General features: G+C 42.0%; 2 protein-coding genes across 6 annotated transcripts; one reads left to right on the top strand and one right to left on the bottom strand.

Moving 5' to 3' along the window:
* Positions 1-393: 393 nt before the first annotated feature.
* Positions 394-27116, bottom strand: LOC109466267 (CUB and zona pellucida-like domain-containing protein 1). Its single transcript, XM_019763964.1, has 10 exons — positions 26897-27116; positions 24843-24897; positions 24530-24595; positions 23291-23476; positions 22405-22478; positions 5899-6023; positions 5236-5391; positions 4520-4669; positions 3487-3791; positions 394-1218 (listed from the first exon to the last, which is right to left on the bottom strand). The coding sequence occupies exons 1-10, from the start codon at positions 27011-27013 to the stop codon at positions 962-964; spliced, it is 1491 nt and encodes a 496-aa protein (XP_019619523.1). The 5' UTR covers positions 27014-27116; the 3' UTR covers positions 394-961.
* Positions 13315-20890, top strand: LOC109466268. 5 transcript variants are annotated; one of them, XR_002140014.1, is made up of 5 exons: positions 13317-13527; positions 15514-15658; positions 16745-16872; positions 17393-17526; positions 17667-17935. XR_002140014.1 is itself a non-coding variant. In XM_019763965.1 (5 exons), the coding sequence occupies exons 1-4, from the start codon at positions 13386-13388 to the stop codon at positions 17470-17472; spliced, it is 495 nt and encodes a 164-aa protein (XP_019619524.1). In that variant the 5' UTR covers positions 13317-13385; the 3' UTR covers positions 17473-17512; positions 17684-17935. The 5 variants fall into 5 exon arrangements, 4 of the variants coding, with proteins under 4 accessions (XP_019619526.1, XP_019619524.1, XP_019619528.1 ...); XM_019763965.1 differs by having other exon boundaries at positions 17393-17512; positions 17684-17935; XM_019763967.1 differs by lacking the exons at positions 17393-17526; positions 17667-17935 and adding an exon at positions 20776-20883 and having other exon boundaries at positions 13315-13527.
* Positions 27117-27309: the final 193 nt, after the last annotated feature.

Genomic DNA, 27309 nt, shown 5'->3' on the forward strand with positions numbered 1-27309 from the left:
CAAACAAATTCACACTTTTTGTACTCTGAATCTCGGCAACACCTTAACAACTGATAATGATAAACAATAGAAACTTAACTGCTGCACTGTTCTATCAGCATAAATTGCATAATGTAGTATTTCCATGAGCTAAAAGTCCCATTTTGTACATAATAGAAGAAAGCATGATCTTCTCATGAAAGTTCATCTGTGTTGGTAGTTACATGTTTAAAGTTAAAACTTTTTGTCCAACACAAAGAAATCTCTCACCTAGAGCTCTCGACCAGTCACTCTGGTCTTCCTAAGTAGACTGACCTAGTGTTGACGTCACACTTCAAAGAAGCCACATGACAAGCTTCACTGGGTCAGTCTTCTGCGGAAGACCAGAGTGACTGGTCAAAAGCTCTAGGTGAGAGATTTCTTTGTGTTGGATTAAAAGTTTTAACTTTAAAAAGTATGATCTTATTAACAAGGTGAACATGGTATGGGTCTACTCTAGTCCATACACCTTCTACTTGAATTGGAAATAAAGGCTGTTGTGACAACAGATTTCTAGTCTCTGTTTCTTAATTTAGATGACACTGTTTTACCTAATCTCCAAGCAGATGTTTTGGTGGCTGCAAAGAAAGAATCAAATTGGCCAGACAGTATCCATTTGCCAGACAGTATCCAATACCATCACCCAATGGACACAACTTGCAAATTGGCCAAAAGACCTTCTTGGAGATGTTTTATCATAATTTTATTATGAGGTAATGATTGGTTTTGACACTGGCTGAAGATCAATACTGCTTTGATCTGGCTATTTGGTATGTTTCTGGACTTAGATTTAGAACAATGATTGTCATAGCTTCAAAAGCCTTACCCACCAACTCATTACGAACACACCAAAAATACCTGAGAATTTCAAAGCACTCTACTAATTTCTAGGTTCACCAAAGAAACCCACACTACTGTAACCATCTAATCTTACATCAGATTGTTAATCATCATCAGAATCTGAGAAGTACCCTCCAGGTGACCCATAACCCTCGTCCTCCCTTGACCTCTGACCTCCCAGGTCATGGGAGGTCAGCTTCCTGCTGACCCTGGGACTCCCTGTGTGTCTGGTTACCCTGGGAACAAGAAGTGCATATGCTCCCACGGCCAGTACTACTGCTAACAGTGTGGTGAGAAGAGACACACCAGAGTCCTGTGGTGTAGCAGCAGGGGTAGACTCAGAACTTTGGCTTGGAACATCTGTGGATGAAGTAAAAACAGATATAAGTGTCACATTCCGAGAACCATTGTTTCTGCTGGATGTATATGGTGATATTAGGACTAAGGAAAAAAAATTGTTTTTCTCAACCGACCAAGCAAAAACCGGCTGACCCTAGCCTTTTTTTATTGACAACTGGGAGTCTCCAAGAACATGTAACATGTTTTCAGAAGCAATTTTTCTTCAGTAAATCAGGCAAAAGGGTCACTTTAAGGTAGTGTATAATGGTGCCTGAGGACTTTGGGGACATCTTAAAAATACTAGTTAGAATTACTTTTGGTCATTGAAATTTTTCATATAAGTACCTTATTGCAAGACAATAATTTATGCAAATTTTTATGACGTCACGATGACGTAATCTGGAGTTATGAGCCACGCCCCCTTTTTAGAAAAATCAATTTTCCTGGCCAGTGCTTTGGTTTTCATTGACCATATTTTGTAGAGAGGCGCACTATAGTGATAGCAAAAAACGTACGTCAGGATTTTTTTCTATCTTTAAATGTTGATTTTTAATGAATTTTTTTCGTAAATTTTAACAGTGCCATACGCCAGCGGCCCTCCCCAGCACATAAAGCGGCGCAGCGTGTCGGCCTGACGTACGTTTTTAGTTTAGAAGCTTATGTTTAAAATAAAACAATTTTTGGTCCCTTTTCATTAGCAGTTTTGCCACAGTTTTGATCTAAAAATGCTGTATATGCTGTATGGGTTACATAAATGTCCATTTTGGAGCCAAAAAGAGCCGAAATCGCCAGGTTCTGGTCCGCATTCCAAAGGCCCCGATGACTTCCGGTAAAATGCGGGTCATTGACCCTTCAGCACGCTGTATTTACCATTCTGATCCGCGATTTAGAAAAACAGGCCGGGGATATGTCCAGTAAAAAGAACAGCCCAAGCATCCCCATTCTTAAAGCGTGGGGGAGTCACGTGACCAAACCAAAATGGCGGACGACGACGTGGATGCCGCGAAGGACGCTGTGCGGTTTGCGGCAACATTTGGGCCGCTAGACAATCTTTTAAACGGCTATACCCTACGTAGTTTTGCAGGTGGACTTTCATGGACTATTCTGAGACCTTTCTGGAGAAAAACCGTCCGCGTTTCCTGGACTTACGGACTTGTTTTTGATGCCTACCCCCAAAGTTCTTTGTTATTTTACGGAAACAGCAGGTTCGAAACAGCAACATACTCGGAAAAAAAGACTGAAAACATGGAGTTACCGGAGTAGATAGCCCTGGAGAAAAGCCTGCCCGTACGTGGTATGAGATTACTAGCGAATATAATTTTGTTGATTATGTGAATTTCTGTTGAATGTTGTCCTAGTAGACGTGTGCTTACAGTATATGATTTTTTTTACGTACGGAGTTTTATCTGCAAAATTTATATGGACGATCCGTTTTAAGCTGCCACCGCTGTAAACCGTAAAGATATGTTCGTCGTTACAGTAAGATTGTGTATGCATTCCGCTCTAAGATAGCTTGAAGTTTGTTTGTATTGTATTTCTTTAAATAAAAAAAGAACGTTGCAGATTGGAAATCAGTTCTTGTGTCATGTTTGTTCAAGTACTAGTATCTTCTTCCTACAACTGCATATAACAGTTACTACCGGTACCGGTAGTATATTTACAAAAATTTTGCAGTCGAAACAAACTCAAACGTTCCTTTTGGCAGTCAAATGTTTTTTCATAGGAAGTTGTTGGCGTAATCCAAAATTGTCTTTTCCTTTCCCAATGGCAAAGTGAAGCTCACACACACTGTGACAGTTCACATTCCTTGCTTCAAGTGGCCCAGCGGAATCGTGCTTTCGCTTCAGTGGGGCCGGGGGGTGTGCACATTATTTGGAAGAGCACTCCATATTTGGAAGAGCACTCCATATATGGGAGCCCGGATGGTAGATGGCGCGTAAAAATTGCGAACTTTGTCGTTCAATTTCGCGGTCAAAATGTGGCCCTGGCAAAAAATATGTTATAGATTATAAAAATAGACCAAAAAGTCTACCATGTCAGATAGAGTTTTTTTTCTATATTAGTATTTCCAAAAAGTCCTCAGGCACCCTTCAATATGACCTTAAGATAAAACTAAGTGTTCTAAAGAGCCTTTGTCATAAACCTCAATGATATCTTTCTTTAGTTAGCAGGTACATGTATACAACATACAGGTATGGACAAAGAAGCAAAATATCATTGGTCACCCAGCTACAATACAGCTGATAACAAGATAAATAAAGCTAGGTTCTACAAGATACAAAGACTGACCTGGTGCCTGTGGTTTAGGGACACTGTCCTCTAGTGGAGGCATGGACACTTCAATAGCTGCTCTCATCTTGGCTTCGTACAGCTGTAGGTTCTCACTGTCATCATCAACATCAGTGTCCTCAACTTCCTCCACAAACACAACAGACGTGTCCACAGACATCAGCCTCCTGTGCATGAAGTTACCTCCGGTGTAGTCTGACTCAGCTTCATCATCATCAGCATCTATGTAGGACTCTTCTGTGGGCGTGTCTCCTTTTCCTATGGGCGTGTCTTCTGTGGCATCACCGTGGCAACCTCTGTGGCATCTGTATGGAGAGGGTGTGTGGAACTCAGTGGCTGTTTTTGTTATGATATTGAATATCTTCAATGAATAAAAATATAAGTAGTAAACTCCTACACTTCTGATAATAGTGGAGGGGGTGTATGGAACTCAGTGGCTGTTTTTGTCATGATATTGAATATCTTCCATTAATAAAAATATACATTAAGTAAAGTAAATTCTTACACTTCTGATAAGTAGACCAATGTTGCTAAATTCTTGGTAGAATATCTTAAAAATCAATGTAAATGAAAGTTGACCTACTGGGTATTAAATCATATCTAGCAATTATCATTCTAAGGTCTGGTAATTTTGAAGTGTTGAATGGCTGAGGGGTTAGGCTAGTGGACATGAGATTGAGAGGTCATGTATTCGCCTTTACTAATTCTAGCCAGGTGTAAAATGAGTACCTGACGTAATTGGGTAAGTAAAACGCTGTAGAAGAAGTGGGACGGGTTCTGCCTTCCAATACCATGCCCTAGACACAGTGGATTAACAACCCACTGCCTCTACGACCTCAATCATACTATGGGAGTGCCTTTACCTTACCTTTTAATATGGTATTGCAATAATGTTTAAATGAAATATACCAAAATGTCCAATACATACCGTAACTTGTAAACTGTATTTGTCTTACTTGTATTACTGTATAATAAAGATGATTTTAAACCCCTGAGCTCACTTTTACGATGATTTGCTGGTTACTACACCTACCTTGAGCTTGTGTCCAGGGCATCACACGCCATGATGCTGCAGTGAATCTTCACCTCCTTGACGTTGGGTACAAACTTGAAGGACTCCAGACTGAACCGGTATCGGTCCGGAGAGGATGGCAGGAAGGTCACGGTGTCGTCTATTGGACAGCTGTGTAATGTTATATGAATATAAATTTATAAGTTTGCAAAGAATAAGGGATTCTCCTAGATGTATGTAAACGTATGTAAAAAAACTCTATCATCATCAAGACACTATCATCACATATGCATACAAGGATATATGGTTTTCCTTCTTCTGATATAAAGTACTGTATGTATAGAAAATAAAGTATGAATAATTGTAAAGCTTGAGAAATTGACATCTATGTGTGCTGTCCTTGGTACTGAACACCTTCTTCACAGTAAATATCTTATACCTATGTGTGCTGTCCTTGGTACTGAACACCTGCACAGCAAAGATTTTATACCTATGTGTGCTGTCCTTGGTGCTGAACACTTTCCCTACAACAAAGATCGGATACCTATGTGTGCTGTCCTTGGTGCTGAACACTTTCCCTACAACAAAGATCGGATACCTATGTGTGCTGTCCTTGGTGCTGAACACTTTCCTACAACAAAGATCGGATACCTATGTTTGCTGTGTTTCATCTTTGGTGCTAAATACCTTCCATACAGTAAATGATGCGAACAGTAAAGATTATCCGTCACACGTACCCGTCCTCCAGTATGGTGTATCTCCCAATGTTCCCCTCTCCCAGTCCCATGGGCGTGGCCCAGCAGCTCTCCGTGAACACCATTAAGTCTGGGTCGCTGAAGTCTGGCGCGAAGGAGGCTTGGAGGTACAGTGGCGCCCCTAGCGGCACGAATATCCTGCAATGGAGAAAAGAATCTATAACACTAGAAAGGCAACATTTGCCAAGCAGATGCACAATGTTTACATTCACATGTTATAGTCTAACAAACTACTGTTTTGCTTATTCACTCAAACACATTATTTTTGTTTTTTTTATTATTTTATTTATTGTTTACTCAAATACATTCATATACGAGTATATGGTGAACAGCCCCTCGAACTTTGTCTTCATTTGCTACACCATGTTTCCAATCACCACAGGGTGCCTGCTACAGCACCAGTTACCATGGTGACAGCCGTCTGGTCCAGGTCATTGACCTTATGTGTTTGGAACGGAAGACGAAACAGAGCAAAACAATGTTTGCCTTCTGTGGAGGTAAACATAACGACACGCATGTATACTAGTAACAGGTAAGCGAGGCTTTGTGTGAGTAGGGTGGCTAAAATCATCACTTTTCTTCCTCGAGAATTGAATAATACAACTTTAATTCCATCTAACGTCGTTTGAAAAGATCCATAGCTACCTGTTGGAGTTTTCCTTGTAGAATTCCGGGTTGTCGAATATCTCCAGCTGGAAGTCAATGCTGCTCAGACCGTGCTTCAGGAGGTCTGCCTCTCCCTCGTACACACCGAAGTCTACTGTCCGAACCTACGGTTAGAAACACATACTAGTAAATGTTTAACGGTCGGCAAAAAGCCTTCAACATTGTCACACTTTTGTCCGTCCGCCAATATACGTACTCTGAACTACGGTGAATGAGACGAAGGGCAAATTCAAATTAGTACATTGCCAAGCATACAGGGAATTGCATACCTATATCACAATGAGTTTGACCTGCCATAAGTACGATATACACTAAATTCGCACCCAGTACAGAGAGAAAGGAATCGCTATATTTTTTCTTTCATTTTATTTCGCCCAAAAAAAAAAAAGATACAAGATGAAGTAAATTAAATTAAAAACACTGTGCAGGAGAAGATGAAGCCTTAAAGGCTTGCACAAGCCCTTCTCCTTAAACATAACAAAACAATCACAATTAAACTGATTAACTGCTGAAATACTTAAATGAAAATTAAGCCAAATGAAGAGAAAATATCAACAAATCGTAAAATGTTGATCTTACGATTATAAGAAATACCCATGCACGAGAGATTATTTAACTAAATATTGCCCAATAAATGCAGTGGGAAATGAAATATATACATTTTATTAGACAGTGTCCCCACTATGAGACAGACAGAAACAGGTCATTTCAAACACAGTTTCTCCATACTTTCATCATTTCGTAGATCATCAAAAGACTACGTTTCTACCAAGATCGCAAAACCCACTCATTATACAGAACACGGGTCAATGCATTATCTACAGCATTCAAAGAACTAGTCAAACCTCATAATAGCAAGCGTTAGTCTTCACCAGACTCCTTTTGCAGGCTGAATAAATCGTAGAAATCGGCATAAAAAGTGTATTTAAATTGGCCAGATATGGCATGGTAGCCAGCCATAGAGGGTCCAGCGGCCTGCAAAAGGAGTCTAATGGAGACTAAGCAAGCGTAGTAGTAGAAGTATTTTAGACAGTAGTTGTTTGTAGTTGTTTTATTTTTTCATTTGGTTATAAAGCGTTACGGTATGAGCTGCAATGAGGACAAGCTATGCTGTAGGACAAATTCAGCCCTCGGCTGCGCAAGGCCGGTCCACCGGTCCACCGAACCATCCAAATCACGTATTTGGCACCGTACCAATCAAAGGATTTGCTTCGGGTCAAGCGTTTCCTAACATGATGCTGAACAGGTTGGTGTGGGTGTATACGTGACTGACATGGTAGATATACAGAAACACAGTGTGCACAGTAACACTGCGTTTTTGTATTGATTCCAATTTCTAGCAAGTAACGTTAAATGTGTGTACAATGTTTGAAACAACAAATAAAAATCTGACAGCAAGATCTCAAAGTAGCGGATATGAGCAAGACTAACAGTTCTGAGAAGGCATTGAGTTTTCATTACATCAGATTTCATTAATAGACTATGACAAGTATAACGTGCGTTAACAGTATTGAGAAAAAGAAATGTCCGTGTAAAGTTAACATCATATCATGTTTTAAAGCTGGTGGTTACGACAACTATACACTACATTTTGGGAGGACCCTTGAAGAATCTAGAAATGGGCTTACCACCTGAAAGCCTGCGCAAACAATAAAGGCATTCGTAGATTCCTACAAAAATCTTCTACTGACCAAGTTCAGTTTTCTTCCAAATGTTACGCCTAAGGGAAAGTGTGAGGCCGTTTAACTGGGAGGGGCCTAACTTTTGATATATAAATGACGCACAAGGAAACGGGATCCAAAAATCTCTCCCAATTTCCTCCCAAACACAGCACTCTTGAATCGTACGATGATGTTGAAGTTCTCGATTGTCGTGGTTTGCTTGTTGGCGGCCAGTTTGTGCCGTGAAGTAGATGGTAACTTTAAAACGCGTGTTCAGGAGGCGCTGAAGAATCACAGGGAGCGTATCGAGCGTCTGGAGACCGCGGTTTTCGGTGAGTAGGGACCAAATTTCTCCTGTCTCACGTTTTGGTTCACCACAACGTTTCCCCGTTCGAGTCCGTACCAAGAGGTCCCGAGTTCGAATCCTGCCATGCCAACGATCTTGTGCCCCTGGGAAAGGCACGAATTTCCTCACTTTGTACATGTGAAAATGAGTATGTCTGTTGTGGTTGTTGTCCGTTCATGCGTTCGTCTACGTTGGTGGCGGCATAAATATAAGTTGAAAAAAATTGAGTGTGTCGTCGCCATGTCTTGTAATAAATGTTCGAATAGAAAAAAGGAACGTTTCCCCGTGATGGTTTTTGTTTAAACCGCCCAGATGCATGGTCAACATGCAACAAGCTGTCCATGGCGGTCGCTGTCGGACTGACAAGCACAATGTCGACCAGGTCGTGTGTCGTAGCGGCAGAGTGCTCGACTCGGAACCAAGAGGTCCCGGGTTCGAGTCCTGACATGCCACCAATCTTGTGCCCTTGGGAAAGGCACTTTACACGACTTTCCTCTCTTAACTAAAGTGAAAATGGGTATTGTCTTGTCTTGTCCTGTATTCGTATTGGTTTCGGCATAAAATAAGTTGATATAACTTGAGTGTGCTGTCACCATGTCACCGAAACATAGCATACTAGTACTTATTGCCTTCGTTAGAAGGCTATGTTTTCGGCTCGGCTTGGTGGAGTGGCTGTGGTGTAGGCCTGTAATGTAGGTCAACGTCATAACTTGATTATGATTTTCTAATAATCGAGGTAATCCACCAAATATCCCCTACTTAAGAATATTAATTCGAAAGAAGGCATTTGTTATTTTTCTGTGGACATGCACCGTTCTATAACTGTAGTCTTCAAATTCTGATTGTCCCTCAACACCAGCCCATTATTATCATGATTATGCCAACGCCAGATCTGACCACCATCTTTGGTTCTAGCTGTCAACAGCGAGTCAGAACCATCCACCATAAAGCCCTCAGGGCGATTCTACTGAACGGGATCGAGTCAACGCCCTGTCTGATTTTGTGAATGTGCCAAATGTACACGCATTATTTTAAACCTTGAAAGACAAATGTAAATGCACATGTATGAGATTCTAGTGTTCACATGTAGATCTAAGTTTTAGTTTATTAGTGAATGGTATATAACAGTGTTGACTATAATGGGTTTTTTTTTCTATTTAAAAATCTATCACAACACATGGCGACGGCACACTCGATTTTTTTTCCATTTAGCCAGCGCAGACAAACACATGGACAACAGGCATACGTAGTACCCATTTTCACCCGAGTAAAGTAATGAAAGTCGTATAAAGTGCCTTTCCGAGGGCATGAGATCGGTGGCGTGGCATAGCAGGATTCGAACTCGGGACCTCTTGGTTCCGAGCCGAACACTCTGTCGTTACGCCGCACGACCCCACAATATTGACTCGTGAGTGAGAAGACATTACATACATTTCTGTAACAGGCAGCAAGAAGACATACGTTGACCTGATCATAGACTACGGCGTGGTGGACCGTGAGCTTCGCGAGTACAACGTTTCCATCAATGTGGGAATTGATGTCTTTGAAATGATGCAGGAGGCCAAAAAGCAGTTCGACGACTTCACGTAGGCGACTTTCCACTCATACACACCCTTAAAACGTAGCTCTTTGTACAGAAGATTTTTTGTCTTAATCAGTAATTTAACTACTAACAAAAGCAGCCATGCTAAGTCGTAACGATTCTTTTTAAACCTGTATATATCCTGCAGAACTGTGACGAATATTACTCTGATACTGTTGTTTTCTTGTGATTGTGATATGGCAATTGAAATTACATGTAGCGCGGTTAACTTTACACATGGCTCAGTGGTACCCGTGGTGACACATACTTGTGTCTTTTGCAGGTTCGAATTTACCACATTTCATAAGTTGGGCCACTTCATCAACTCCATCAACGGCCTCGCCGGGAGCACCGCTGATAAGACCTACTGGAGTTTTGAGAACCGCAACGGTGTGCCTTTTGACCGCGGTAAGCAAATAGTATTGACTGGTGTGGCATTCCTTTTTTCACTGACATTTACTGAATTCCTTTTTTCACTGACATTTACTGACAAAACATGGTGACGGCACAATGAAGGTAGACTTATTTTACAATTCATCCCGATTTCTCTAAACTTACTACAGACCAAGAAAAAACTATTCTTCTTTTAACTTCCCAAAACCCACAAATTTTGGAAAAGGTGGAACATTACGTCTTCCATGGTTTACAGAAGAGAAGTCAAACACTTCAGACATAGTTTTAGACATGGTTATAGTTCTAGACAGCTACCTTTCATCATGTAGATTTCGGTTATTTTGTACTCTGTTTCATTGTCCTTTTATGTCTTGTTATTTGCAATTAGCCTCCGGGCACGAATTTGCAATAAACTTTTCAATATATTTTATGCCACTGCCGACATATGAGACAATACTGTGATAATGCATAGAACAAGCAAAGCACATAGTAATAGTAGAATACGTCTACATAGTAATTAAATGATGAAGAAGTGACCAAATATTTCCAAAGACAGATAAGACTGGCATGTTGAAATATTGGAATCTGACAAAAATATTTGTAAAGCAATAATTGAATGTTATGAGCTGAAGAAAGTAACACCTCTAGCTCTTAAAAATAAGTGCTCTAGAATATCGTCTGGCAGCTTATCAATGTCAGTAACAAAGCCTATCAGTTTTTCTTATTGCCGAAAAGGGTAGCTTTCAAATTCCTTGGGGCAATGTTGACTTTTCTCCATTGTTACTTTTAAAGTACGTATAGCTATTGTTTATTTTGTTACTTATATACTTTAACGTGTTTTGCAGGAGTGGACTGGATCAAGGTGCATTATGATGACGCTATCAAGTTCCGCTTCACCACCTATAATTCAACGACTGACCATCCTTAGGCCACACCAATTTAATTTGTTGGTTCTCGGATTCGCCTCTTCATTTTTCTGATTCGCAAAAAAAATTCTTGTTCTGAATCAACTAAACAATGCTCATATTATGCCCCTAACAGTTGAGGAAAGTCCCTTTCTTCCTAGTTGGTACAGTTTTTCCATCTATCAATGCATTGGTTTGATTAGAAGTTCATAATTCATTGTTTAAATTTTAACCCATCCTTTTGTGTTGACTTTATGGCTCATATCTAAGCATTGGGGGTTTTAATAGGATGCCTAGACCTGTTTTTATTTTTATTTTTTCGCCCTGTCGCTTCATATTTTTTCTTAAAAAATCCGAGAACCAACAAATTAAATTGGTGTAGCCTTAGGAGCGCCCCGCGAATGTTGACCTATCCTGGTACAACCCAAACGGAGGCACTATGACAACACATGCAGGCGGATAGTCTGAAACAAGACAGCCTACCTAATAAAAGAATGTGTTGCTTGCTATACGACGTTCTGTGTTCAATTATTTTTCAACCTTTGATAATCATTAGCAGCTAGGTCGACATATAGGCATCTTTCGTTTGTCCTTCTTTCTTCTTCATCGCTTGTATCAGTTTTGGGGGTGTCAAGAGTGAATGTCTGCGGTCCATGAAACCAGGCCAATGTGTCATATTCCTAATCTTCAAGAAGATCTTTTAGACCATTATTCATTGTTTTCTGGTTTTATTTACCTTTTTCTGTGTTTTACATGTCCCTTCAGTATAAGTTTTTCTGTGTGTGTATCTTATATTTGTGAAAATTAATAAAAAGAATGATTAATAAAAAAAGATCTTTTAGTGGTTGCAAAGACAGAATTTTAAAAAAATGGCCAGGCTGTATCCATTTGCCAGATTTGGTAACTATATGGCCAATTTGATCGACCCTGACTTTGCACTTTGCAGCCACCAAAATATCCACCCAAGATCTGCTTGGCGATCATCATCATCATAATAATAATAATAATAATTGGTCAATCAATTGTAGGGTTATTGGCCTCTATGCCCCTCCCCACTCCTACCTCTTCAAAACTAACACACACAAACATATTCAGACCACTGATGCAGATAGACAGAACGTTTAGCTCAGTGTCACAGATTTCACCTGTGCCATGTAGCTATCATACTGTAGTAAGTTACATGACTAAGGTTCTGGTGTTCTTAGCATCACTGATATGTAACTGTGAATATTGCTCAATCAACAGTACCTGTCAAACTTGTTTTTCTCAGAGTGGAACATCATAACAGGCTGAACATATGTTGATATATACCCAATATTAGAACAAGCATGGCACATCTCTGTTGTGTCAATACATGGTCGGGCATATAACAAAGCAAATCAAATGTGATGTGATCTTTTGATATCGTGGTGCCGACTTGACGGATCTTGTGGGTTCTATTTGTGTCTACCCGTTTGTTGGTGCGAATGATCTGTCTAATAACCTGCTCTGGTTAACTGTTCACCTCCAGTCCCTTGCTAAGCCCTCTCCACCGACCACTAGCTTCTCATCTTTCTTAAAATCAAAGTCAGTGTAGTCTTCTTAAGGGTTGTTATACGTTACAGTCTACCCTACAGATTTCAAAGTAGTTTTTGTGTGCGATCACGTGTTTGCCATCCACCAACCAAATGGTTGGAAGCAGGCCAAGTGTGTGACGTCATGACTCTGAAAAACACGTCGGTGTATGTGTAGGTGTGACAATTCACTTGTTTACAGCTGAAAATGTACAGTGACTGTTTTCGCAGTTATTCCTATCTAACTAGCTTAGCCACATAGAAATTGTGTCCTTACTCAAGTGTAAGGAATGTTTGAAGTTACAAGTAAGACTCCGGGCGGCAGCAAGAAGAAAAGCAGTTTAACCTCACGGTGAGAGATGCCGCCCCGAAATAAATGTCACCCTCTCAGTGAGATCATGGCTAGACTCCACAGCAGGCTCTACGTCTGGGGCTTTTGGGGCTTTTAATGCACTTTCTTGTGAGGGCTTTTATCTGTACTCAGACTCTTCTACTGACCAGCCGTAGCAGTACAAGAGGCCCTGAGTACAGAGAAAAGCCATCAGCAAAAAACTGCATTATAAGTCCCAAAAGCCCCAGTTGTAGAGCCTGCTGTGGAGGCTATCCTGCGAGGGCAATGACTTTTATTCTGACTACATTATGTCATCTTTCTTTTTATAGACTATAACACGCCTACCAATCTTTAATGAGAAAGAGAATTTTTAGTGAAGTTAACATCATATCATATTTTAAAGCTGGCGATTAGCACAACCAGACGCTACATTCTGGGTGGAGCCTTGAAGGACCTAGAAGCAGGCTTACCACCTGAAAGCCGAGGCAAATATTCAAGACATTCGGAGATATCATACTGGAAAGATCCACTGACCAACTTCAGTTTTCTTTCAAACGCTACGCCTAAGGGAAAGCTGTACCGTCGTTTAAGTAGGCGGGGCCTAACATTTGGTATATAAATGACGTACACAGAAACGGGCTCCAAAAATCTTCCCCGACTTGTTCACACTCGCAACACTCTTGCGTCGGACAAAGATGTCGAAGTTTTCGATCGTCGTGGTGTTCTTGCTGGCGGCCACCCTTTGCCGCGAAGTCCAGGGGCAGGACAATGAGGGGGTTCCACAGGCGCTGGACGACCTCCTGGAACGTGTCGCGCTACTGGAGACCCAGATTTTCGGTAAGTGTCGACGATTCACACGTTTTAGTCTGCCACGGTGGGACTTTCTACATCCTCTCAATTTTATGTGCACCACAACGTTTCCCCTCGATGATTTTGGGCCTACTGCCCACCCATGAAGTTGTCAAAGACAGGTACCAGAGGGTTCGGTCACCATTTACTTGCCTACGAAGGGGTAAAATCGGGGCGCATATAGTAGTCTACCGTGAGGGCGCCCGGTTCCTGGTCTAGGGAAACGTCGGCGGCTGCAGCTGGGGACACAGTGATCATGTACTTCTATTCCTGCAAGGATATCTGTCGGAAAATGGGTGGGAACCTAGGAAGAGGGGAAATGTTTACTTTGATAATACGAACAAAAGCAAAAAAAGAAAACTGATAAGGACTCGTTTCACACTACTTCGTCAGTTTTTTTAACACGTTTGTTAAGCATGTCTGTGGTACATTTACGTAGCAAAAACCCGACCATCTATACCAATGAGGAAGTATTGTCAGCAGAAGTTTCGGCCCGATATCTTAAAAATGAAACGGACACAGACGCTTGTGAGGCTGTCCTTGTGTCAGCAGTATGCACACCTTCTGAGAAATCAGCTAGTCTATGCATAATTTCCTCATTGAGGTAGCCTCCACAGCATGCCAAAAACTAGGGGTTTTGGGGGTCTTCAGGGTCTTTGGGATCTTTTATGTGCTATTTGCTGATTGCATATAGACAATATTGCCCGCCTGGTTGAATTACCCTCTTTTTTGAACTGGGCTAATCAGAAAACAACCGAAAACCACCAAGCCCCCAGTTCTATGAGCCTGCTACGGAGGCTATCATTGAGGTAGCCCGTGCCACGTGTCCTGTACAACGATACGATATATGTTATTTCTCGCTATGGACATGGGGTCAATTTATGCGGGGCAAAAATATCATTTGTCCTGCGTCGAACGACGCGCGGCGTATGTCGTGGGACAGAATTTTTGAGCGTGTAAACAAGCCCGCCGCCACCGCGCGTCCATGTTCGTGTGGCACACCCTGGATGTCGTGACATATCCGTTCTATAAATACCTGCAAATTCTCTCTCAACAACAGCCCATTGTTATTATAATCAGGTCAACATTAGATCTAACCTGTTTGATCCTAGCTGTCAATACAGAGTCAGAATCATACATCATTGCTTAATTACAAACTTAAAGCCCTGAGGACGATTCCACTGAACATTATCCACGGAGAAGCACTACATTTAGCCTTGGTCACAACCCGCCGTACGTGCTTCTGCGTGCTGTCTACGTGTAAAAACGTGGGCAAACGTAGGGCATCCGTGCGTGGTGAGTACCACCTCCGTACGGAATCCTACGGTTATGGGAGCACGCAGACACGCCGTAGAACTTTAAGTGCATGTAAAACGTTTTCTACGTACGGTCTGCGGATTCACCACCCGGTACCCGTGCGTGCGAGTATAGGCGACGCGCGTGCCCCGTGCGTACCGTACGTAAGAAGCACGTGTGCTCATGAGTACGGCCTCCTTACGGTAAAGTGGCAATCGCACAGAGATCGTACGTTGTAAGCACGTACAACTCACTTACCACTTGCGCAACGTACGATGCACGCAACCGCTTACGGCCAGACGTGGCGTGCAGACCACACTTTTACACCTTGCGCAACCGTGCGAGTGACGTGCGTCGACGCCACTCCCTCCCCACGTTTTCAGAAAAAACGTAGCCTACGTAGCCTCCTAAAAACGTACGGACATAAAGCACGTACGGCGGGTTGTGGCTAAGGCTTTTCTGTGTATCAGTATAGCCGGTATAACCGTCCTTCGGCGTAACACACCAGCTTTCTGTCAAGAAGTATGGACTCGTTATTTTGATTCTTGCAAAAGGCAAATCGAATGCGCATGCATAATATTTGTCCACTTGCATATCCAAGTTCAGAAGAGTGTAATTTTGGCTAATATGTATTGAGTCCTGAGATCTTACATGATATCACACTCCTCTCTGTAACAGGGAGCGGCCTGGCAACCGTTACCCTGAAGATAGAGAACAGCCTGGACCCGGACTTTGAGTCTGCCGAGTACCAGGTGTCCGTTCCTGTGGGAAACTCAGTCTTCCAAATGATGGTGGCGGCCACCAAGGAGTTCGATGACTTCACGTAGGCAATTTTACACCAATGTAACCCCGTCAAATGTAGCTTTCAGTTGCACGTTACAAGCTACAAGCTGTGTAATGTCTTATACCCCGCAAAGTAGTAGTAGTAGTAGTCACGGTAGTAGTAGTTGTAGTAGTACTGTAAGTCCATTTTTGATTACGAAATCTTTAAGTTCACGGTTTTCACGAAGACGCTATTCTCGTGAACTCACCTCCTCGCGAACCCATTCCGTACGTACCACCCCCCTCCCCCAAACATCGTGCGTCTCAACTCTAACAACTTCTACATTACGTAGTACTAGTAAATGACAAGACTCAAGTAGTATGTGTAGAAGTAGTAGTAGAAGTAGTAGTAGTAGTAAAAGTAGAAGTAGAATAAACGACATCCTGGTTGCGGCTCTAGGCCCAAAATGTCAGGCTTGTTTACACAGGATACATGGGCACATCATATATACATATATAGACACATTGCATTAAAACTTGTACTCGGCATTTCTATATATGCGTTGGATGTATAAAATATCATAATTACGTTGAATATTTGGAATTTCTATGCAATGTTTGAAAACGTTTTTTAAGCCTTCGGAATTTTTTTTGTTCAAACACTTTGGCATCGAGACCAGGTATTTTTATATAGTCACTAAATTGTGTCACAACAGATGCTTTTTTAAGCGAGTGGTATCGTCGTACTACTAGTAATGTTGATATTAAAATGTCAACATAGCTAAGCGTCCAATTCAAAAGTGCATACTGACTGAAAAATACAAATTGTCAAATTGAAAAACAATATTCAATATTTTTTTTCGATTGAATCTGGTGCTGCCAAGTGTGATATAATCTGACTGTCCTGTTTGCTGAATAGATTGAAAAGTTCTACAGTTCATTGGTTAGTTTGGACATTGTCGGGACTGCACTTGTTTAGTTCAAGTTGTTGGTAGTACAGAGTTGCGGAGTTGCCTGTCATGTTGCTGACCACAGGTAGGGGGCAGTACTAGTACATGTATTAGCTCTGAAGCCAAGATTGATCAAGATTCAACGCGGATACCGCAGACCGTACCTGTATCGACAAGTACTTGTGTCCTTTCTGCAGGTTCGGAGCTACCTACTTCTCTGAGTACGGCGGCCACTTCATCAACTCTATCAATGGTCTCGCCGGTAACACCGACGATAAGACCTTCTGGAGTTTTGAGAACGGCAAGGGCGTGGCTTTCGACCGCGGTAAGAAAACAGTACTGGTGTTGGCATGCGTAGAATATTGCATGTAAACCGTGACAAATTCAAGCAATGTTGGCCGTTCTGCATTCTTATATCAGTATTCAGTTCACACCGCTATTGTTTTAGGCATAGTTATAGCTTTCATCATGTAGATTTTAGTAATTTCATACTCTGTTCCATTGTTCTTCTCAGTGTTTGTAATTTGCAATTAGCCCCCAGGTACGAACTTGCAATCAACTTCTCACTATTGTTCAATTTGTCACATATGCAAGGGCCACACTTCCAAGCCGGGGCCCGGCCGGGCAGTTAGTGGGAACGAAAAGTATGATAAAAAAAGACAGCAAAGCACAAAAGATGTTTGAAAGATAATCATAATGATACGCAGAATTTGTGCATATTCTTGATGACATTTTCTTATTTCTCGTTCATTCAAACAGCCCGGCCGGGCCCCGGCAGGCCTGGGCCCCGGCTTAGCATTGTAACTCCTGCATTTATAGACTGTGAATTTAACGTGTTTTTGCAGGTGTGGACTTGATCTCGGTGCACGCCAATGACGACGTCATTGTGTTCCGCTTCGCCTCGTGGGCTACAGGGCATCCTTAGGAGCGCCCCGCCATCAACGGCCTATCAGGGCACTCCACACATTAAATCTGGCCTATATATCAGGGCACTCCACACATTAAATCTGGCCTATATATCAGGGCACTCCACACATTAAATCTGGCCTATATATCAGGGCACTCCACACATTAAATCTGGCCTATCAGGGCACTCCACACATTAAACCTGGCCTATATATCAGGGCACTCCACACATTAAATCTGGCCTATCAGGGCACTCCACACATTAAATCTGGTCCATCAGTAGTATTATAAAGTTCATAAGCATGATTGGACCTGAGTCAGTAGATACGTAGATTTGATTACAGTCCACTTTCTGTGGAGTAATTACAGCTGTTATAATTACAGCAGAAATCATTTCTGAATGAGTTCTTGATTAATTAAAAGAAATAAATAAAGAAAACATTAAAGCTAAGAAAGCAATAAAGAGTGCCCTACATATACAAGAGTGTCTTTTTTCTTTTTTTTCAGAATCATTACTTAAATATGAATTTAAGAATTTAAGTGCTCTAGAAATTACTCTAATAAGTGCTTTTAATCTAGTAATCAAAAATTACTTGGTCTGGCCTAAGGAAAATGACCTGGCGCATGTCTAACTTTTCCTCCTCCCACAGTAGTTATAGGACAACCCCTCAATTGTAAGCAACTGATCCCAGATGTGGGGGACCAGCTATTCCCCATCTGAATCCAAGCAGAGGTTGGTGGGGGAAGATCGTTATATATCTAACACAAAAGGTCCACTGCAGCGACGTAGGGACCCCCCACGAGGCCCGTTTCGAACTTGACCTTAGCCTCTAGAATGGTAGCTTGCCTACCAAAAATCATGAACATCTATTTACTAGTATATATATATACTCGAGTTATCCTGCTCACAAGCGACAAACAGAAAAGGTCCACTGCAGTGACGTACGGACCCCCCACGAAGCCCATACTTGCACTTGACTTCGGTCTCAACAACGGTCACCTGCCTGCCAAAAGTCATGGGCGTCGAACCATGCCTTCAAGAGTTATTCCGCACAGTCATCCACACTAAGACCAAATGATTCCATAGACCTTCTGACGAAGGCAAAATACATTGTAAGCAAAAAGCCCCAGTCGTAAGTCTGTTGAGGAAGCTAGCAATGACCTCGACGGCATTGATTTTCCCTCTGAATACCGTATATTACGTCGGATCTTTTTATAGACTATAACACGTCAACCAATTTTTAATGAGAAAGTTTTTATCGTGAAGATAACAACAAGCATCATATTATCTTTTAAGCTGGTAATTACGATAACTATACGGTACATATTGGGAATAACCTTGGAGAATCTAGAAGCAGGCTTACCACCTGAAAGCTTAGGCAAATATTAAAGACATTCGGAGATATCATACTGGACATATCCACTGACCAACTTCGGTTTTCTTCCAAATGAAACTAGGGGAAACTGTGCCGTCGTTTAACTGGGCGGGGCTTGACTTTTCATATATAAGTTATGCACAAAGAAACGGGCTTCAAAAATCTTCCCCGACTTGTTCACACTCGCAACACTCTTGAGTCGGACGACGATGTCCAAGTTTTCTATCCTCGCGGTTTTCTTGCTGGCGGCCACCTCTTGGCGCGACGCACAGGGCAGTGTGGGGGTTCCACAGGCGCTGGAGGACCATCAGGACCGTATCGAGTGTCTGGAGGTCTTCGGTAAGTTGCAACGATCCACATTTTTAAATCTGCCACGGTGAACTTTCTTCGTTGAGCACAGCGCGTTCGCTGAGCACAGTGCGTTCGCTGAGCACACGCTGTTGAATTTAGCTCATTCTCTGTTGAAATTAGTCCCTTCTCTGTTGAATTCAGTTCCTACGTTGAGCACAATTATTGTCGTTTTGGTCCTTCGTACTTTCTACCACAAAGTTTCCCTACGAAAACTACGATGATTTTGGGCCTACTGTCCGACCGCTGCATGGTTCATGAAAGTGTATCTGAGCTGGTAAATTAATGGGAATTAAACTTAAACCGAACGATTCGGTCAAAAATTCCGGTGAGTAGAGTGAGTTGGAGAACAGTTTTATTCTCATTAATTTTCACGTATATGCCGAGTCAGTTGAGATCTTGCATGATATCACATGCCTTTTCCTAGATCCTCTAGACAGCGGCCGTAGGACAACCGTTACCCTGAGGGTAGAGAACAGCCTGGACCCGAACTTTGTGTCTTGCGAGTACCAGGTGTCCGTTCCTGTGCGAAAATCAGTCTTCCAAACGATGGTGGCGGCCACCAGGCAGTTCGACAACTTCACGTAAGCAAATTTACTAGCCTCTACCAGGCACTGCGGATCGCCGAAAAAATGGTAGATATTGGCCAAAATAAAGGGGCTGGGATAGTAAAGCAAGGGAGTTAGCCGGCCATGCATTTTGCATGCGACCCTTACCAATTTCTATTGTTTTTATTCCCTTTTCGTCCCTTCTTCCCCATCCAAAATTCGCGATCCAATCATGTCTTGATCGTGAGATATCAAAACAGGAAGTTCTGCTGCTGTACCATAACAAACCACCAGGGGACCCATGCAAAAATCTAATCATCTCTAGGTCTCATCAAGACCTACCCACCTACCAAGTTTCATGACAATCCATCCAAAGCTTCTTATCTTATTGTGCGCTATAAACCACACACACACACACACACACACACACACACACACACACACACACATACAAACGGTATGGAAAACATAACATTCTTCGCGAAGGTTATTTGCTCTAAAGCCAAAATTAAGCGCGGATACATGTAGCTCAGTTGTGCCTGTAGCGACATGTACCTGTAACGTTACTTGTCTGTTCTGCAGGTTCCGTGCTACCTACTTCCCTGAGTACGCCGGCCACTTCATCGACTCTATCAACGGTCTCGCCGGTAGCAGTCACTCTAAGACCTACTGGCGTTTTGAGAACGGCTGGGGTGAGGCTTTTGACCGTGGTAAGTACTGACGGGCCTAGACTGGTATTGAGACCATGTCAAATTTCTTGCGGCACGTTTGGCCCGAGAGGGCTTGGGTTCGAATCCTGCCATGCCACAGATCTTGTGCCCTTGGGAAAGGCACTTTAGACGGCTTTTCTCACTTAACTCAAGGAAATGAGAACGTTATATTGTCCGTTCATGCGTTTGTCTGCGTTGGTGGTAGCATGGAAATTAAATTGAAAAAAAAATTGGGTGGGCCGTCACCATATCGTGGTGACAGTGATAAATGTTCTTGTATCTTCAGTACGTACTGTTTTTGTTTCCTTTGTCACTTATAGACTTCAACTTGTTTTTGCAGGTGTGGATTTGATCTTGGTGCACGCCAATGACGACGTCATTGTGTTCCGCTACACCTCCTGGGCTTAGGAGCGCGCCAAGAATACTGGCCTATCATAGAGCCACTTTACAACGCAGGCGGATATTCCAAAAACAAGACAACTTGCCCAATAAAAGGATTTGTTGCTTGTTATATTTTGTATGTTCAATTATTTTTCAAACTTCAAGATCACTTAGCTTTCAAGATTTGGACATGAATTTTATTGCCCTTCGCACGCACATTCACACACAGACACACACACAGACACATACACACACAGAGACACACAGACACACACACACACAGACAGACAGACAGACACACACAGACAAACACACAGACACACACACAGAACATACAGAACGTTTAGCAGCATAAATTGTCACCTAGGAAGTGTAGAATCATAATACACATCCGCGTGTTGCATTTTTGGGCCTTTTTTCAGTATATATTATTTTCACTATATATTATTGTCTGCGTAGAGACTTCTCTTAAAAACTCAGCTCCGTGTCTTCGTGTATCATTTCAGCTAAACTAAGATGGCATCATCTGATATTTTCAAGAAGTTAATTCAGATTGTTTTTGTCATCCAGAAGACTTTGAGTCCAGACCCTTGTGACCAAAAGCGGAATGAGTGCAAGGTTCTATCGAGCCATTACCCGCCAAATCAATAGTACACTTGGCAAAGGCTTTCATACTGTCTTGGATGTAAATATAGTTCAATAATCAATATCACCTGTCTATCAAACTTGTTTTCTCAGAGTGGAACATATGTTAATATGTACATATTACATGTATTTCCGACCCGTAAGGTCATCCGACCAAATATTGACACTCACAGCAAATATGTTCGATTGACGTTCGGCTATATTAAATTATGACAAGAATAACACTTCTTTGTTGTGAGTGGCAATATTTGATCGGACATACATGTATAGCAATGCAGATCAAATGTGATGATGCTTGAAAAATCTCACATATGAATGTCTACCTCTCTTACAGGATACAGTACGGCGGCCGATTAGACTTTCTGGCGTTTTGAGGGTGTGTACATATGTGTATGGAAACATTTTCGGAGCAGAGAAGCTAGCCTGTACATGTATTGGTATTGGTATTGGGTGGGTCGGGTACACTCTCTTCGCAGTCAAGGGCTGAGTTGTGACGAGCTTACAATTATTGGGGCATAATCGCAAGGGTCTGGAGCGGCTGCCATTCGGTGCTAACTCAGGTGACCTCAATACGACCCCAGGCGCGGCCATAGGACTGTAATGTCCCCTAATCCTTTCGATAACTGTGGTGAACTTTAACGTGCGTGGGGTGTGGCTCTCCCAAACACGGGACCTCCATTTAACGTCCTATCCGAGGGCCGTCCCTACATGCCCTAACCGAGGCTAGGTACCCATTTACACCTGAGTGAAGTGATGATAGTCGTGTAGAGTGCCTTTCCCAAGGGCACAAGATCGGTGGTATCGGGCAGGATTCGAACCCGTGACCTCTTGTGTCTGAGCCGAACACTCTACGGTTACGCCTTATGACCCACGCCCCTGTATACTGCCTCTGGTACATGTATTACAGTCTGGCAACCAGGCTACACCCAGAATCGTTCCCTACCTGACTCATGTTGTAGTAACACTCGACACGGATGTTCACGGTCCAGTCAGGAGTTCTGGTGATCTGAAGCGGCCCTGGACACACAGACAAAAAGAAGATGTCAATGATTAAGTACTGATCATGATGGCTACTATTAAAGATGGCACTAAGACTAGGACCTTACACATCAAATTTATCAACTGAAAACTCACGAATACAACCCTGTCTGTATCTTTATCTATATAGCGGGTATAACCGCCCCTTCGATCGGCGTAACACACCAGCTTCGCAGGCACGCGGCGCGGCGGCAGCTTGTTATATTACACCGACTTGTTACATCTAGCCTTCTAACATCTAAAACATTGTTTATAGCTATCAAGTGAGAATGCCCACACTGTACTTGGTGACAGCGAGTTTCACTCTGCGATAGCTCTAGGAAAAAATAAGTTTTTGAACACCTCAATCCTTGGTTGATAACTCTGATACTTGAAGGCACGACTATTTCTTATTCTTGTTTGAGCTGGCATTAGGTACTTAGTACTTTGTACGTCCACCAGTTTATTAGTCATGTTGTCCCTTCTCAACAAGGGACAGTGAACTCTGAACTGTACTCGGAACAAACTTTCTGAATTTCGAATCTAAAGTTTACCCTGCACCTATCTTGTTGTCAATCTACGCCTAACTACGAGTTTTTAATTAATCTTTTTATCTTTAAGAGATGCCAATTTGTTTTATATAGAAATTAAGAATTTACTTTTAAAACTGTAAATACCCACAGCTTGTGTATTCTAATATAAAACGAGCTCAATGGTTTGTAAATACCAACGCAATTCAGACTTTGTCTGCCATGTTTGTATTGAAAATAAAGTTTCAAAGTTTCAAAGTTACATCATGCACAGTCTGTCACCTGCGTTGTTGAGCCTTGCCGTGTCTGTAGTTGAGTAGGCCTGTAGTTCGTTGCTGTACTTGACGTGCTCGGCAGACCGGATCTCCTTCCGCGTCCCGCACTCGTCATGACGCGTCTGCAGCAGGAAGTGGTGCACATCCCGCACGGCCCGGCAGGAGGCGTCCCTGAACTCAAAGTTGTAGTTTTCTGCAACGTCATCACAAAATTCCACAAACTGTATGTAAATATACGTGTATATTTACACTTCAAAGAAGCCACGTGACAAGCCTCACTGGGTCAGTCTACTGAGGAAGACCAGAGTGACTGGTCAAAAGCTCTAGGTGAGAGAACTTTTTGTGTTGGACCAAACGTTTTAACTCTAAACATGTAACTACCAACAAAGATGAACTTTTATGATAGTATACGTGAATATGGTCCATGCAGTCGCTCATGATGTGTTGCTAAAATGAATCCGTATCAAAACGTTAACTTGGTGCTCTGTGATAGTGCGTTTCCTTCTCGTAAACGGTCGTTGCCATATGACTTCTTCGAGAGGCAAAGACATTCACAACGTATGAAAGGAAACATTACAATTGAAATTGTATGACGTGAAGAATAGCTGAGATGTTAGTGGAAAAAGAAAAATCACAAGCTCTTATTTGAACCCGGGTCAAAAAGCCTAGTCCATAAGCCACCACGAAACATCACGACAGTGTGGACAAAGCGTTCTATAATACACTTGAAGTTTGTCGCTCCGCGATATGTCATTGACCGTTTAGGCCATGTTGATTTGATTATATGGATGACATAAATCCTCTGGGAACCCCAAAACTGATGCGAGCGTGCGAATAAAAAAAAAGTTTTGCAAAAAAAAAGTTGCTTTCATTATGAAATCTACGTGTAGTACGTGGCCATGAAGGTTGAACAAATGACCCACAGTATGGTATGGCGAATAATCTACTCTTCAAATTCATTTCTTTACATTTCCGTCTATTTTGTTTGATTAATTGGCACTCCAAGACATTCGTATCGTTTTCAAATATTTTTTTTGGTAACTTACGGTATATATTTGCTCATTTTGCAACTGTTTTGTACGATTTACAATATGGTTATAAACTTTTCTTTTTTTGGAAACAGCCAAAAATTCATGCGCGCGGATGTCATCCATATAATCAAATCAGCATGGCCTTACGAGACGGGCTCGTTTCGTGCTTCGGCTACACGAAATTTTATTGAATTCCCATGAGACACAAGACTGACCTGTAAGAGGGGACATCATGATGACCACGTTCATACTGTTCCTGTGGCACTGGACAGTCACCATGTCTGGCAGCGGAATGAACATTACAGAGCTGGTTATTAACAATATGCAAACAAACATAACACTAACCGAAAAAAATAACGAGATATTGAATTACACAAATTTACAGCACACAAATAGAGTTTATATCAGTGTGAGCACAACACATGTAGGTGGTTTGTTAGAAAAATGAACAAAAAGAACGTTGATATTCAGATTATTATTATTTTTATTTGTTGAAAAAATTTCATTGTAACCAAACGATCCACTTACTAGATAACTCCTGAACAAACCGGTCCTTCTGTGCCTCCACATTTTCAGTCAGCGTCTGTAACATTTTTTTTCAACTTTATTGTTCAAGTTCAAAGTATAAAGTTAAGTATAAAGGTCAAGTACACAGGTGTACTGTACAAAGTATAAAGTTCAAGTACATAAGTGACTTTTTATATATTACTCAATGAGCATTCAGCTTTAAACAGTGAAACAATATATTTTTGACTAGTTCCGTCAGCGTCTGTAACAAGAACAGATATATCATTTATTTAACTGACGTCGTCACTGCGTTTATCTACCATGTCGAATACCTGATTGTTATAGGACGTAAGGCCACTTTATTCGTGTCATTAAAGGTAGAAATTAATTGTCAAACATGTATGAAAAAATATCATCGAGTTGGGCCGAAACATCGACTGTGGGTGAAACGAATCACAACATCCATTTTAACGTCCTCGCTAATGGCTAAGGCCACAGCAAGCTTTTTTATGGATGACATCAGCGCGCGCATTAATTTTCGCCTGATTTTGGGGGGAAAATTTTTGTTGCCCTCTGACAGTGGTCAACATGCCGAAAATGGGCAAAGATGTCTGTTGCCATGCCGCGGATGGCAGATAAATATGAAAAGAGGAGGCAAGACAAGGCCTGATGTATTGTTTTGTCTTTTACTTTGATGCAGTGATGCATTTCATTCCTTTTATATGTGACGTTCACTTTATCAAAACCATTTGTACACTGATTGAAAACATATTTTTCAGTGACAAATGGATGCCACAATAGTTGGTAGTAAGCATAGCACAATATAGGTAGCATTTCTTGTTTAAGAAGGTCTGTGATGTCAAAATTTGAAAGTGTAGGAATCTTGTTTTTTGGCCCGCGTTGTTTTTTTTTTCGCCCTATCACATTAGGTTTGGTGTCTGAGGAGGATGTCATCCATAAAATTTACTTGCTGTGGCCTAAGTTCTTAACATGAATAATGTATAAGACGAAAGCAGTGCCATACATACATCTGTACCTGTTTGATCGAATGACTGGCAGGTGATATACAGCCTTGGGAATTACCTGTATTCTTTTTGTGTGGTGACCTAAATACAGTAAAGCGTCCCCATACACCTGGTACTTAAGCTTCCTATAAAGCGACTGTCAGAAAGGTGAAACATATCTGCTACGTACAATATATCTGCCTAGCCGAAGTCATTGTACCTGTGTACAAGCAATGAATCTCCTACGTACAAGAAATACAGGCACACTGATTTGGTGTGTAAATAGAAATGAAGGTTGAATAGACTATCTGTGCAGGTTAAAATGATTGATCAATCGGGCCAACACACCAAGGCTGGTCATTTGTATTCGCCGCTCGGCCATGCAATGCTCTCTACCACTGAACTACATGTACACGGTACATTACAGCCAGAAACATTATAGTCTTTTAGGAGAAATATCGCTTTAAGAATTCTGTTACATTTCTGACTGTTTTCACTCCTCAAATGACTTGAAACCCTTTCACGTAATTATGCCATGGACAATAGAACGGCCTCACAGTGGGCAGTCAGTAGTACTGCTTCAGTAATGGGTTTTACAGCCTAGGGCCAAACTTTTCTGTTAGCACGACGAGATGCTGGTAGACTTTACTCAGATCTGATCGGCATAAATGATTAACATTCAACACTGGTCGCCAAGGTTTGTGACGACATTGACCTCTGCACTTGATTATTAGTGGTGCGGTGTTCCTTCCGTCTGCGGGATGCATTCTAAACCAGGGGAGAGCTCAAATTGGTCAGCAAGATCCTTTTCTAGGTCAACAAGAATGGTCTTGCTAAGGAGCTAAAGCTGGGCGTTCTAATTCTGTTTTCCGGCGGTTTTAAAACGTCACGAACATCACCGGATGCAGGGCCGACATTTTGTTTCTGCTCAGGAATATAATTCTTCAACCACAAACACGACAAAAAATCTACACTTCAATGAGATCTGCGTAAATATGCCCAACACGCACGGGCAAACAAACAGACGACAAAGGGGAGGAACCTTAACGTAAACAGTGGCGTTCTCCTCACCTGGACCAGCGGTGTACCAACGTTGATGTGGTCGTCTAGAACGTCAATCCTCCCCTCCACTGACGCAGCTAACGTCGCCGTCAGCAGTAGAAACACCGTCCGTAGTGAGGTGTCCATCTTTGCGATGGAACGCAGGTGTATTTTCACCTGAGCGCCGGAGCGGTAATTTGATCCTGTCAACAGAAAACAGCTGCTGTTGTGCGTAGTAAATGAAGCCAGGGGACGCTTCGGATTGCGCTCCCCTGATTGGCTGACGCAATGCGGCAAGGACTCTTTAGTTGTGTGTGTGGTGGGGGGGGGGGCGTATACTTTCATTCAGTCACTCATGCTTACAAGTACATACAAAAACTGTCAGTATCGAAAAAAAAAGAGAAAAATGAAACTGACCAAGGGCGACCAAAACACATTACTTT

The sequence above is a fragment of the Branchiostoma belcheri genome, unplaced genomic scaffold (genome assembly GCF_001625305.1).
Source record: "Branchiostoma belcheri isolate BF01 breed outbred unplaced genomic scaffold, Haploidv18h27 scaffold161, whole genome shotgun sequence".
NCBI classification, from domain to species: Eukaryota; Metazoa; Chordata; class Leptocardii; order Amphioxiformes; family Branchiostomatidae; genus Branchiostoma; species Branchiostoma belcheri.

Bases quoted from the DNA above. Each gene is read 5' to 3' on its own strand.
- LOC109466267 (XM_019763964.1), bottom strand. From the start codon at position 27,013: ATGGACACCTCACTACGGACGGTGTTTCTACTGCTGACGGCGACGTTA. The intron at 24,596-24,842 runs GTAAGTGGATCG...TTCCGCTGCCAG, and splicing joins GTTTGTTCAGGAGTTATCTA to ACATGGTGACTGTCCAGTGC. The intron at 1,219-3,486 runs GTCAGTCTTTGT...CTTCATCCACAG, and splicing joins CCCTAAACCACAGGCACCAG to ATGTTCCAAGCCAAAGTTCT.
- LOC109466268 (XM_019763965.1), top strand. From the start codon at position 13,386: ATGTCGAAGTTTTCGATCGTCGTGGTGTTCTTGCTGGCGGCCACCCTT. The intron at 15,659-16,744 runs GTAGGCAATTTT...TCCTTTCTGCAG, and splicing joins AAGGAGTTCGATGACTTCAC to GTTCGGAGCTACCTACTTCT. The intron at 16,873-17,392 runs GTAAGAAAACAG...GTGTTTTTGCAG, and splicing joins GGGCGTGGCTTTCGACCGCG to GTGTGGACTTGATCTCGGTG.